Raw genomic sequence first — 13,935 nt, 5'->3', positions numbered from 1 at the left:
ATGCCATAGCCTGGGTTCTTTGCAGAGAGGAAACAGGATCTGTATTTTATTTTATTTTATTTTATTTTTACCACTGGAGCCCCTTTTTTAAAATCAATTAAAGAAAATAATGCTTTCTGTTTTCTACCAGGCCCCGCCTGCCATTGGCCAAAGCCGGTCATGTGACCAGGAATTGGCTGCAATTTCGCCCCAGTCTCCTGTTTAATAGAGCAAGGTCCCCATACGCCTGTATTATCAGCAATATAACAATTATAAAAGCCTGAGAATCATAATCATCGTAATAATAATAACAATCGAGGCCCTCAGATTTCCTCCCTCCTCCTTCGCCTCTTCCCCTCCCTTCTACCCTGGGCCCTGGAAAAGCCATGAATTTTGAATTTGAGAGGGAGATCGGGTTTATAAATAGCCAGCCTTCGCTCGCAGAGTGCCTGACGTCCCTTCCCGCTGTCCTGGAGACATTTCAAACTTCATCAATCAAGGACTCGACATTAATTCCTCCTCCTTTTGAGCAAACCATCCTCAGCCTGAATCCTTGTTCCAGCAGCCAGCCGAGACCAAGAAGCCAAAAAAGAGCAACCCATGGCCTGGCCCAGCAGCCCCCAATCCATCCCGGCCCTTTGGCTGCAGAATTCCCCTGGATGAAAGAGAAGAAATCCACCAAGAAAGCTACCCAGGCTCCAGCCTCCTCTTCCTCCTCGCCATCCTCCTCCTCGGTTCCAGGATCTGCTGCTGGATCTCCTGCAGGTGTGTACACTGAGGGGTGGCGGGGGGCTTCCAGGGACTGGGGGGTTCTACTAATAACCCTATTGACATCCTTCCCCACTACTCCATCCTCCCCCCCTTCCCCCGCGCCATCCCCGAATCTGTATCACGCAATAAAAGACGCCGCAGCAATATGCCCCCTCTTGCTGATTATTTTATTGCGGATCAAAATGCTAATCCCGGCTATTTCTAAACACCTTTCAAAGGCGACAAGTCCACTAGTTATATAACAGCAGCGGTTGGAAGGAGAAGCTAGATCTTAATATGCCAGGGCGCCCGCGCTTCCCGCCAGGCTAGCAAGTGCTGTTTTACAGACCGCGGGGGAGAAAGGAGCTTTGCAGAGGCTTTTGTGTCTGGGTCGGTGCGGGGAAGAGCAGGAGAAGCTGCCCCTTCAGTGTCCAGCATTTGTTCAGTTGTGGAATAAAGGCAACCTCCCCCTTGCAAAACCTTCCCGGGGACATAATGCAGCATCCTTTCTTTATCAATGAGCTCTCCATCAAGACGGGCCCTATATCATACGTATACATATGCATATATATGTGTGTGTGTGTGTATGTGTGGGTGCATAGAGACACATATACGTATATGCACGCATAGTCATATGCATACATGATATGTGTGTCTGTGTATCTGTGTGATATATATGTATGTGTATATATATGTGGGGGGTATATATGTACAGGTATACAAACACACATATACATATATATATATGCATACATATACATATATAGACGCATATACATATGCATATGTATGTAGGTGTAGATTATAGATATAGATATAATCAGGGCTTTAGGCTCAAGGGGACTGGAGAGAGTGGGTTGATTTTGTTTCCTTTCCTGGCCCCTCGGCAGATGGGAGGCAGGCCGGTTGGTGCCAAGGTGCTGGACTTCCCAAGGAAAAATCCCCTCCCCCCGCCTTCCCTGGGATCCGGAGTTCCCAAACTGTTGGCCACAACTGTGCTGAGCTGGGCGCGATTCTTCCCAGCCAGGCGGGTGGAGCTGGGGGAGGGGGTGGGGGCGATCCCTGCCCCTGGCAGGCCCGGGAAGGGCAGCGTGTGGCTCCCAGCGGGGGCCGGGCACTGGGGTGCTGGGTGCAGACCACCAGCTCCCCTGCTCGTGTCCTGCAGCAGCTCAGCCCCCGCGATCGGGACCCCGGGCTGGGGGCTGCAGCTCCTTTCCTGTCTGCGCGGGCTCCCAGGACGTGCCCGTGTGTGTGTGTGTGTGTGTGTGTGTGCTTAAGACACCCAGGGGCTCCCGGACGGCGGGTCGAGGCGGCTCCGCACGGCTTACACCAACACGCAGCTGCTGGAGCTGGAGAAGGAGTTCCACTTCAACAAGTACCTCTGCAGGCCGCGGCGGGTGGAGATCGCGGCTCTGCTGGACCTCACCGAGCGCCAGGTCAAGGTGTGGTTCCAGAACCGGCGCATGAAGCACAAGCGGCAGACGCAGCACAAGGAGCCGCCCGACGGCGACCCCGGCTACCCCGGCCCGGACGAGGGCAGCGACCCGGCGGACGAGGCGGAGGACAGCCCGGCCTTCGGCCGCGGCCCGGAGCCCCCCTGCGCCTTCCCAGCCAAGCAGCCGGCGTGCAAAGGGCCGGCCGGCGCCGGGGAGCCGCCGGCCCGCAGCCCCGGCTACCCCGCGCCCCCCGCCGAGGAGCAGAGCGGCGCCCCGGACAATGCCTTCGCCGAGAGCCGGGAGTCGCCTTTGTTGCCAGATCTGAGCCTCTTCTCGGCAGATTCCTGCCTTCACATCTCGGAGGGGCTTTCCCCCAGCCTGCAGGGCTCCCTGGAGAGCCCCGTCCACTTCTCCGAGGAAGACCTGGACTTCTTTACCAGCACGCTTTGTACTATAGATCTGCAGCATTTGAATTTCCAATAGCAGCCCCGGCTTCCTCTGGCCCGGCTGGATCGCACCCCCCCACCCCCCCAGCACTAGCTCCCCAAGCCCCCATTGTACAGGGGAGCAATTCTGCAGTGTAACCCAGTGCAATCTTTCCTCCCCCTTCTAACCTGGACCCCACATCTCAGAGCGAGCCTCCCTGCCCGTATTTATTCCCCAAACAAAAGGCTCCTAAATTCAGGTATTTAAGTCAACTTTTATTTTTTATTTATTTAAAAGCAAGAAGACGAAACAATCACACACAGACGTGCGCACACACTAGAGATACTTCCCCCCCTCCCCCAATAAACCTTTGCCAATCCTTCCAGTGACTTTCTCAGGAATCAAAACGCGACTTTTAGATTTCTTAATTAAAAAAACAATTTAAAAAAAAAGAAAGCGGAGGAATTTTCTTTCCTCTTTTTAAGTTTTAGAGGTAGACTATTTATTCAAATCCTTTAATAGTAAATGGCAAATTATTTATTGTATATATTATTTTCATAGGGGAAATAAAATGGCTTTATAAAATGAAAACGAACGCGTGTGAGGAAGTGGTCTCTTAGCTTTCAACACAACCCACCGGTTTCCCCTCCATTGAAATGCTTTCTTGCTCTTTTCTTTCTTTACCAGCAGCTGAGGTTTCTAATCGCCACCCCCGTACGAACTGGGAGAGGAAGAGAAACCCCCTGAATGCTCATCCTTGTAACATTTTAATAATCCAAGGAAGGTGGCTTGGAAAAAAAAAACCAACAGGAACATTGTATTTATTAAACCTATTTTCTTTCACATCAATTTTCCTGAGCTACATTTTAACACCCCCCACCGAAATCAGACTCTGGCTTCCAACTAGCATTTGTTGTTATTATTTCTTTTAAATCACACTCCTACCGTTTTCAACACAAGGAGAAAAAATAGCAAAATACAGCCCCAAAACAAATAAACAATTAAAAAAAAACCCAAACCCCAACCCGGCCGTCAGGTAAAATCCGATGGAAGTCAAATCGCAGAGATCAAGATGTGTAAAGTGACAACGCCACATGATACTTCAGAAAACCCTTCGGAGTCCTAAAAGCACACATGTTCGGCTGGGATTAGCTGCATTTGGTGTTTAGCAGATTGCTATTAAAAAATCCTGTCTTCCAGGAGTGTTAGCAGCCCAACACTAAAGCAGACAGAGCGAAGGCTGCTTCTTGCCTTTGTCCAATCCATTTCTCATTTCTCTTGAAGAAGGAAGAAACACGATACAATAAAATGAAACAAAATAACCAATTTAAAAAAATGCCCCGCATTTCCTTCCCAGGGAGAAGGGAAGCTCTATCTATGAGCTGCAAGAAATCCGCCATGCGTGGGTGAATGCCAGCGTTTTAGCCGACAGATGAATGGTAGGAAGCAAAGAAGGGGGCAGAGAAAACCCTGAAAGGGTCTCTCTTTTTTTGTAGCACAGACCAGAAAAACCAAGACTAATAAATCTGTGGTGTTTTCGATAGCAATTTGTGCTGCTCTGTCCCAGCTCACGTGTCCTTTTAGGAAAGGTTTCTTCCAACATGTAATTTTAAACACAAAACTCATATATCAAAGGGGGAGGGGAGGTTATGAATGAAAAGGGGTCAGCGGAGGAATCAATCGCTGTGACACAAAAAATAAATCATATTACGTCTTTGCTAAGTCATTGGTGTTTCCCCAGACACGGCAGAAATTTGGTAGGCGTTCAAGTCGAGTTTGTGTGAAAGTAGCATTGAAACCCAGGGAGGGGTGGGGAGTGTGGGAGTGGGGAAGGAGGGTAGGGAGGGGGTTCTCCCTCCTTCCATGGCAGCTTAAAATGGCGCATGAATCTGTGGCCAGACTAGGGAGGGGGGGGAAAAACAGGCAGCCATGATAGAAGCTATATTTATGCTGTTCCAATGCTTAAGAGTGAAGGGAGGGTGGGGAGACCCAATGTATATAACTAGCCTCCTTCCCTCCTCTGAGCTATGCTGTAGGAGAGTTGTGCAGAGCCAGAAGGATGTAGAGGATTTTTCCCCCACTCTCCCTTTTGTGAATTTAAGGTTTGATTCACAAAGATACAGCAAAAAGAGGAGAGGGGAGGGATCTTCTGTCCCACTGGGTTTATGCCTTCACCTCTCTTTTTCAAGGAGGCTTAAGGTTTGGGCCCCAGATTTCACGGCAGAAACGTGCAGTAAGAAACGCTCCGCTTGCCCATCGCTTTGTTTGCGGCCCAGAGCTCCCCATGTAACTAACCCGCAGCAAGGGGGGTCCACACTGCAAATAAAACGACAACTGTTTAAGTCATCGCTGTTCAAAGATGTGGAGCAGCTTTTGCCAGCTGCAGCCGGGGATGCTCCTTGCAATAAATCGCGAGCATGTTTCGTTCTTCACCAACAACGGGCAGCTTTGCATACATGCGCACACACCTATTTCTATACGTGCGGGGGGGAGGGGTGATGCCTATGTGAATAATATGCACTGCCATGGATTGCAAATCGAAATTGATGGCAATCAGAAAACGGCACGGGACCTAGTTTCACTCCCAAATTAATGTATAGCACGTTATTCATACTGACCTCGGATTAGGGACCTGAGTGTCCTAATTGGAAAATCACCCATTCTCCCCCCACGCACTTTTACTAAATACTTTGAAACCCTAGAGTGCTGGGGGGAGTGTATCCCCAAGTCCCACAGAAGGCTATTCATTATCTTGAAGCTTATTTAATATCTCCAGCTTCTGGAACACACTCAAGTGCGGTGTTGGCACTGCCAGACGCTGTCTATCAAAGGGCCTTTTATTCCAGTGCTTCCCATATTTCCTCCTCACCTTCCTGCTTCTCTGCCCCCAGCAATACTGGCTACAATCTTGCAGGGGAATGTGTTAGCTGGTCGCCTCCGGTCAGTTTGAACTGCTTGCGCTCCGTGGGTAAGACTGGAAATACCCAATGCTTCAGGGCAGTCGCTTCTTCCAGTACTACAAGCCTTTGTATGTGCACACAGCCCCCTTCCCACATCAGTACAGCCACTCTCAGGGCGGGAGGGATCAGGCATAGGTCTGGATCATTTTAGAAGGGTGTCACTCCTCGCCTTTGCAGGGTAGTTTGCTTCTTATGCACCAGGGTTTGTCCCATTGGGAAAGCCCTCCGGGATAAATCAGCCCGGCAGCCAATTCTGCCCCCCTTCGGGAGGAGGAGGAGGAGGATGCCATGGGGGCATCTTCTGCTGAAGGACCTGGAGAGGAAGGGGTTGCTCTCCTGGCCGGGTCAGGTGGCTTGTGGACCAGGCAGGCTCTGATGGGGCGAAGAGAGGGGACTTCCAGGAGTTCGCCAGTGTAAACACTGACACCTTATCAATACAAATCTCTAACGAGGGCCCTTCTGCAGATCATAATGACTTCTCAAAGTTGCTGCGGGTCTCGAAAACATGCCAGTCACAGTCACAAATCAATTCTACACCCACGGAAAGTGACTTAATAAATGGGGCCTCGCCAGCTATTATCCTTCCTCACAGCAACCCTTCTTATTTGTCCTAATTAGCAAGACTGAAATGTCGGAGGGAAGGAGGGGAATATTCAATAAAATCTAAATTATTGAATGACTGTAAGATTTCACCGTTGGTTCCGCCAGCCTTTACCTTCTTCAAAATGTCAAACAAATGGAAAATGCATATTTGAAACCCTGCCCTTCTGTTCCCTGCAACTGGAGGGCATGTATTAAGCATATTCAGCCCTTGATCGTTGTCAAAACGCTGCAACCGCCTAGCCATTATTAACTTGGAAATATGCAAATGAGATGTGCTAACACGTGTTGTAATGATGCTAAAGTAATATTTATCTTGCGCTCCTCTAGTCTGCGGATATGTTTGCTAAAGAGCCACTTGAAGCCCTAAAGATGTTGAACTAATAGCAAGGGGTTTGGGAGGGGCTTAAGGGAGAATTCCCCAGAAGCAGGAGATGGGCTAAGATGACTTCTGCCTGGCATCATGTTCTGCCAGGAGTTGAAAATGGAGCCCCTTTCCAGGGGAAAACTCACTTCTCTACTTGGGAAATCGCTCCGACCTCCTTCTCAGCTGCCGCTGGCTGTATTTTAACAAGGCTTCCAGAAAGCCCCATCCATCTCTCTCCAGGGCATCGCCAGCCTGGCATCTGGCTTGCTTGAAATCTGTCCCCTAGCACTGTCCCAGCTACTTTGCAGCAACACCCGGTAAGAGCAACAGCCACTTACCAGCAATATTCCGCATGAGAATATTTCTGCTACCTGGATAACTCCCTACAACAGTCACAGGCAGAGGAGCAACCTAGCAGCAGGGACATGTTGCTCCTGGTAGGGTAAGACTACCTAGAATCGGAAGGGGAAGTTTGGGAAGGATCTTTAGGGACTTACATTCCATCCCTCTGCGCGGATGCAGACTCTGCTGTCTCTGCACAGTCCTCGACAGGTGCCCATCCACCCTCTCCTTGGAGGAGAGGAGACCTCGCAACTCTCCTAGGCAATTTGTCCATTGTCCTCCTGCCCTGGCAGTTCTGTATTAGCAGATACCCCATCTCTGCTTACATTCTCCGGCCTGGTCTACACCACAGCGTTTGGCCCTTCCCATCACCTTGCTACCGGAGCTACCACCAGTTGGTTTACCCTTGAGGACTGCGGCTTCCTTCACTTGAGCTGTCGCCTCTGCAATTACTTGCAATGCTCCATGGCGGGAGGAGGGTAGGGGGCCTGGGATCCCCTGCTCTCAGCCCCACCTGCTTCATCCTGACCCAGGCAAGCTGTGCCCAGGCCTCCCCTGGTGGAGATCCCGCGCCCCTCTACGCCCCTCCGCCCCTCCCCCCGCCTGCTAATAACCCTGAAGAACTGCACCTTCCTTTTGCCCTGCCCTGCACCAACCTAGCACATCGCCCAATCACCCTTGGAGGGTCTGCTGGCTAAAGCATGGCAGCCTGGCTTGCAGCCCTAGACCTGCAGCGCCTATTTAGAAGCCGTTTTGCCATGGAGGGCATCTGTCACAATGGGGCCATCCGCATCACATCCTCCCCCCATCTCCTGCAGTGCTCCAGGAGTGACCCCGTGGACTGGAATGTCAGGTCTGCTCGGGAGGGTCCGTAGCTGGAGGCAGTCAATGGGACTAATGCTTCCAGCCAGTGTTAGGGTACACAGTGATGATAACTGGGAAGTTTAAGCTAAGTTGGGCCTACCTCTGAACATTTAAATCATTGTATATTAACATAAAAAATGCCTGTTGCGTAGGAGTGCTGCTGTGGCTGGGACCTTCCTGACAAGAAATGATGACCTCACTTACCGATTACTTCACCTCACACACTAACCTGTCCTAAAGCATGTTTAGACTTCCCCTCTGATCACTTTTCTCTAGTGATCAACTCCTTTCCTTGATTAACTACTATCAATCAGCTCCTCTTCGTATGACTAATCGTTCCTCCGGTGGGCAGTGCTTTTTTGTTTCTGTTTTGTATACTTTATGTCTTTCTTAGTGGTTGTTCAACTTTGAAAAGGATACTCTATGATCAATCCCCTGACGGGCTTCGGCTCCAGTATTGCTCAAGATACAGCCCCAGCGGCCAGGACTTTTTAACAACGAAAGGTGAAGCGTTGGTTAAGCAAGACCCAGGAAGGCAGCACCTTCTTCTAAGACGTAAATGTAAAGCCCAAGTCTTTCGTGCACACCCGGCCTTCAAATGTAATGTATCAGGTGATTAACAAAGAATGTTCTGAGGATGCTGGAGTTAGAGGTATAAGAGAGGGAACAGGATGCGCGTCAAGGGGAAAGAAATCACACAACCGCTGTAACTAAGCTCCCAGCTCTTCTCAGGCTACGGATCCACGTCTTAGAGGATGCTATAATGACGGACCGTCTCTCTGCCTGTAGGGTGAGATACAGTTGCTTCCACAGATAATGATACTGGACTTTGAGCTGGGACTCATTATATATTGCAATAAATAAAGCCTTTGTGTTTTAATTGACCGTGTTAGTCGTGTCAATCCTGAAGTGTACTAGCTAATATCCCACTCTCCTGGTAACGGCAGCTACCTACAAGAATCATTGTCTTAGTGCAACCCCAGCAGCAGACAAGGCTGGGGAAGGGAAGAGAGAAACACGAAGACAGGGAAGCGACTCCAGGAAGGTCATACAGCCGGCCAGTGGCCGAGAAGGGAACGATGTCCTGAGCCTCAACAGTGTTTTGCAGCTACTGATCCATAATCAGGGCTGAGCCGGGGTAGCTGGATTTGTTCTGAAGTTGTCCCAACCAGGGAGGTAGTTTTACATGAAGCTAATGACACCCCCCTACACACACACACTTCCCACGCAGGGAACGACCCCGAGGCGCTGCAGCACCTGAGCAGAGAGAGCAGCGTGGCCTAACGGGTGGAGAGAGGTTTTCCACAGCAAGATGTGACCACGTTTCGCAGTGCAGTGCCTTGCACGGCGCCCTCAGCTCTCCGCCCGTGGTCGGTGGTTAACCACAGTATCAACCAGGGCTCCGAGGGCCTGAATTAGAAACTGACCCTAGGCAGATGGATCCCCCGTGGGGAGCCCGGAAAGAAGAAGCTGCGATCTCCTCACCCCAGAGGTGCCAAGGATGTGTAGCTCCCACTAGTTCCCATTGACATGGTCAACACCTGGCAGAATCAGGCCATTTCTAGGGAGGTAGTTTTATAGCAGGTGTATGTATTGGTGGGGTAGGGAGTGAAGCTCCCTATAGTCAACAGGGCTGGGTCCAGTTACTTCAGCATATGAGTTGGAGGGACCTGCGAGCTAATACAATAGTGGCACAATCGTTGATTTCGACCTTCAGCATCCCAAACATGGCTTCTCTGAACCCCACCCCCTCCCCCGTCTGCCGGCAGCTCCCACCATTGCCTTGATGGTGTAGGATTGATGATCTCAATTGTCCTCTGTATTTTTCCACTGCGGAATAGCTCCTCCCAGAAAACCCCAAACGGGTCGCCCTCGAATAACTCCTTCAACGTAACTTTGAACCTCAGTCTCCCCGATGAGCTTTCATTCCCATCTCTTCTCCTTCCGGGCGTGTTTGGACCCGAATGTCGCAGCCCCCAAGAGCTGCGGTTCAATGCGGGCAGAGGAGGGCCTTGTACACTTCCCCTGCTACAATGCTACCCTGGAGAATCCCAGGCCCAGTCCATTTTGCCTCAAGGAAATCTGAGGCCCAGAGATCAGGAGCAAGGGAGAACTGCATGTGGGCTGCTGGCGTGTCCCGGGAGCAACTCACAACGCCCGTCTGCTCCAGCACAACCAGCAACCAGGAACAGGCCTGCAGCGCCGGCTGAAGACGTTAGGGATTCATACCCCACCTCAGGGAAACGGGTCCCTGCCGCGGAGGATTAGAAACGAGAGCATTATAGGCTAGTCCAGAGTTCAGCCCTGTTCTGTCTCAGAGTCTCATCAGCAAATACAAAATGCTGCTGAAGCTCAGGACACCATTCCCTGCTCCCTGACCAGCTGCATGACCTTGTTTATGTATAAGAATCTGAGTCAGAACAGAGCTGAATTCTGGACAAGCCTCTAATGCTCTCGCCTCTGGAGTCCAGGGTTCAGCTCTGTGTCAACTCAGATCCTTAGATGGATAGATAGATAGATAGATAGATAGATAGATAGATAGATAGATAGATAGATAGATGGTACAGATGTATATGTATCCTATAGGTGTATGTATATATAAGCATGCATACATACTCGGATTTATAATTTAATATAATATAAAAGGTTTAATTGTATATATATATATATTTACTTATGAGTAAATATATATGTGTGTATACACACACACGGATCTATATATAACCCTGTACAAATCTATCTCTCTATGTATCTGTCTATCTATCTCTAAGAATCTGAGCGGACACAGAGCTGAACTCTGGACCCCACAAACACGCCAGTTTTTGTCTCTGTTCCCCATCTCTGCCCAAGCCCACGTACTCGCCCCTTGGTCGGTTTCGATTCTTTCCCCAGGTACCCGAGGGGGAATGGTGTCTAATCTCCGCCTTCCACAATCCCCCATATTAAAAAAAAATCCAATCGAGTGAAAGACTGCAGTGTAGAAGATTTCGTCCTCTGTGCTTCAGGGGATCGGAATAATTACTGCCTCCCTCAACACACCAGTGAAAATGAAGCAATCCATAGAATTAAAGAGCAGTGTCTCATCGAGTATCTGAGTGGGCAGATGACAGGACACCGAGGTCTGATGGGCTCTTCAGACGTGGCGGCCCGGGCAGGGAACTATGCTAGTCTCTCGGGGAAAGCCTGCTCGGGGAAGCCTCTGCAACATCTACTCCGGAGTACACGTGGCAGGCTTGGTCGTTGTTCTCCATGATCTGATACCACTTTCCCTGAAAGTCGTGAGAGAGGAATGGGGCGGGGAGGGAGGACTAAGAACGAGCAATGGAGGTTGTTCTCCGGCGAAGGCACTCAGCCCCGCATTTCCAAAAAAGAAATGTAGGCGCCTTCAGTTCAACACCGGTGCTGGCCCTGGCGAAGACCTTTTTTGAGTCTGGTCCTCAGGATGGGATTTCCAGACCCACGTCCCCACTGCCACCTGCGCTCCCCTCTGCCATCAGTCCAGAGTAGGACTCCCCGCAGGACCGCCCCACCTCTGGAGTTAGCTCGGGTTTGCCCTAAACCGAAGTAACAAGGCCAAGACAGCTCAGGGAGGGGAGAGGGCTCGCGCTATCCGGACAAGATTAACCAATGCCCCACAGCTTGCACAGGAGGCGATCCTCCGAGGAGCTGATCAGAGGAAACCCGAGCGATGCATCCTTCCCTGGGTGACAGAAAGCAGCAGATGGCCAGCGGCCACGGATGGGTGTGTGTGTGTGTGGGGGGGGCACATCCCCGTTCTCGCCCAGAAAGAAACTTCCCTCCCTTCTCTGATGGGAGGACAGACGAGTAGAAAAGCCCCAGCGGGAAAGACCCCCTCTCCGATCTCATCAAACGTGTGTCTCCTGGTTCATCCCAGTCCCCTTCACAAAGCGCTTAGATGGATGACTATTAAATCCCTAAGCAGGGCCGGAAGTGTTACGTGGTTTTCGTGTTATCCATTCATATTTCGATCGCATTAAGGAGGCAGTTTTAGTGCCCGAGTTTATCCAGGTATCGCAGCCAAGCGCTTCGCGGTGTGAGCCAGAGCTCTCCCGTCTCCGACGCTCGCGGTACCTCGCACCCAGAGCACGCCCCGCGCCTCCCCCTCGGGGCCGCAATAGTGAGACCTCGCGGAAACTATCTCTGAAACCCCATCCCGACTTGCAACGACACAAAACCTCCCTCACCAGACCTCTGGAACAAGAGAGCGGAAGGACATGGCCAGAGCCTCACTAAGCAATCGACTCCAGGGTGTAATCAGAAAATACACAGATTAACCCCCCCCCACCCCGAAATGATCTAGTTTAAACACGATTTAAATATGATAAACGTCATTCAAAATAATTGCACTATAAGGGAGAACATCACACGCCCGGGGTCAAGTCAAAACGCTTTCCCTGTCCAAGAAGAACAACACGAGAGCCGAGCTGGGTTTTGAGGATGAGCTTGTGGGTGCGCTATTCCGAAGTAGGCAAAAGCGGGGGGTCTGGAGAACCCAGAGTACTTTTAACTAGCAGATCAGATGTCACTGCTCGGATAATTACATATTAGCAAGAGGCAGGTAAGGTTCTTTGGGGAGATGTGATATTTGTTATTAGACCTATTAAACAGTTGGAGAAAAAGTTCTTTTGCAAGGTTTTGGGACACAAACGCCCTTCTTCAGGCATTAGGAGACTCCGCTGCTGTTCTATTAGCAAGAGCATTTTCCCACCAAAGTCGTCTCATTTGTCCCGTAGCTAAGCGTGAGAAATCTAAGGTTACCTCATCCGTTTTTACTCTGGAGGTTTTAAAGGAGCCAGGTTCGAGCTGTTGGTCGCAGAGAACTTCTTTTAACAAATGTTGCCCTTAAAAGTGTTGCGTCAGCCAAACCTCTGGACTAAAGAGCTTGTTTATATCATGTCTTACAGTGAACTTTTGGCCTAAAAACTCCTGGTTCTTCTTAAGGGCTGGCTAACCAGTAAATATCCTGACAAGTAACAAATGACTGTGGGCGTCATATTGTTGGATGCTCTTGTCTCCCATGTGCTAACAAGTAAATAAATGTTGCCTACCTATGTCTCCATTCTATTAACAGTGGAGTGGAAAAGGCTGGTTCAGACTCCTTCTCTTTGTGCCTACGCACAAGTTGAACTATGTCAGGAGAAGACTTCAGTACAATAATCGACTGAGAGACAGATCAAACTGCTTGTGACTAATACAGTATCTATCTATCTATCTATCTATCTATCTATCTATCTATCTATCTCCCTGGTATTTATCAAACGATTTTAAAAGAAAACTCTCGTTTTCATAGCTAGATAGGCTAGCTAGCCAGCCAGATAGATAGATTTTCAATTCTTTTCCTCATTTGATTTTACTTGGTATGGTATTTCTCCAACAAAAGGCATCCCCTCTAACTTTATTTCATCAGCTCATTAGAATATTGATTTAATTAAATTCCTTTTTACCCGCACTGGTTCTACACACAAAGCCAGGGTGGCAAGATGCTCACTGGGAATTTTTTTTAACGCTTTTGCATCCCAGCAAACTCCAAACACGTCCACGCCATGTTGCAAAGAAAGTTTTAAAATGAAGAAAAGACCCTTTTTTGGTAGTTGGAGGAAAAAAATGTAGCGAGATGTCCCTACCTCTCCCTCTCCCTCTCTCTCTCTCTCTCTCTCTCTCTCTCTGTGTCCCTCTTTCTCAGATGAAGCTGGAATGGGGGGGAAAACCTTCTTTAAATTTTGTTTTTTGGGGGGGGGGAGTTCTGATGAAATTGGCTACACCTTATAACTTGGGGCCTTTTTAACACTTAAAACAGTCTTGAATAATTCTAATTCTCTCTTCGCTCCCCCCACCCATACCTCTCTTCTCTCTTTTAAAGTCTTTGAGGAAAGATTTTGACGTATCCGTGTTGTGATCAGATTGATGGGCCGGGTTTGATTGAAGTGCCTTTGTCATGCAAATGTCAGCTGTGTGATGGATGAGCACAGAGATCTGACAAACTTCGGGAGGTCCCAGCTCATTGGGCCCGAAGCGGACCACGTGGTCGCTGGTCCCCAGCCCAACCCACCCACTCCCCACCCCCCCAACCCTTTCTGGAGGCGCTGGGGGTTCGGAGCCGTGCGATGCATGGCTGGAAGTTTTACAGCGTTTGACATACTATCTAAAGGTTGTAGGGCAGGCGGGATCCCCCCAAAACAGGTTGACCCTC

The 13,935-nt window shown here is 49.8% G+C and overlaps 1 protein-coding gene across 1 annotated transcript; it reads left to right on the top strand.

Moving 5' to 3' along the window:
- On the top strand, positions 1-3,182 carry HOXB2 (homeobox B2). The gene is made up of 2 exons (XM_090044649.1): positions 1-744; positions 2,008-3,182. Exons 1-2 carry the CDS (start codon positions 366-368, stop codon positions 2,646-2,648), a joined length of 1,020 nt encoding a protein of 339 aa, XP_089900775.1. The 5' UTR covers positions 1-365; the 3' UTR covers positions 2,649-3,182.
- The last annotated feature ends 10,753 nt before the right edge of the window (positions 3,183-13,935 follow it).

The sequence above is a fragment of the Crocodylus siamensis genome, chromosome 4 (genome assembly GCF_052110815.1).
Source record: "Crocodylus siamensis isolate JL-2025a chromosome 4, ASM5211081v1, whole genome shotgun sequence".
NCBI lineage: Eukaryota > Metazoa > Chordata > Crocodylia > Crocodylidae > Crocodylus > Crocodylus siamensis.
This window is presented reverse-complemented; position numbering and strand designations above follow the sequence as displayed.

Coding starts and splice junctions, on each gene's coding strand:
- HOXB2 (XM_090044649.1), top strand. CDS start 366: ATGAATTTTGAATTTGAGAGGGAGATCGGGTTTATAAATAGCCAGCCT. Junction 745..2,007: donor TGCTGCTGGATCTCCTGCAG/GTGTGTACACTG, acceptor TGTGTGCTTAAG/ACACCCAGGGGCTCCCGGAC.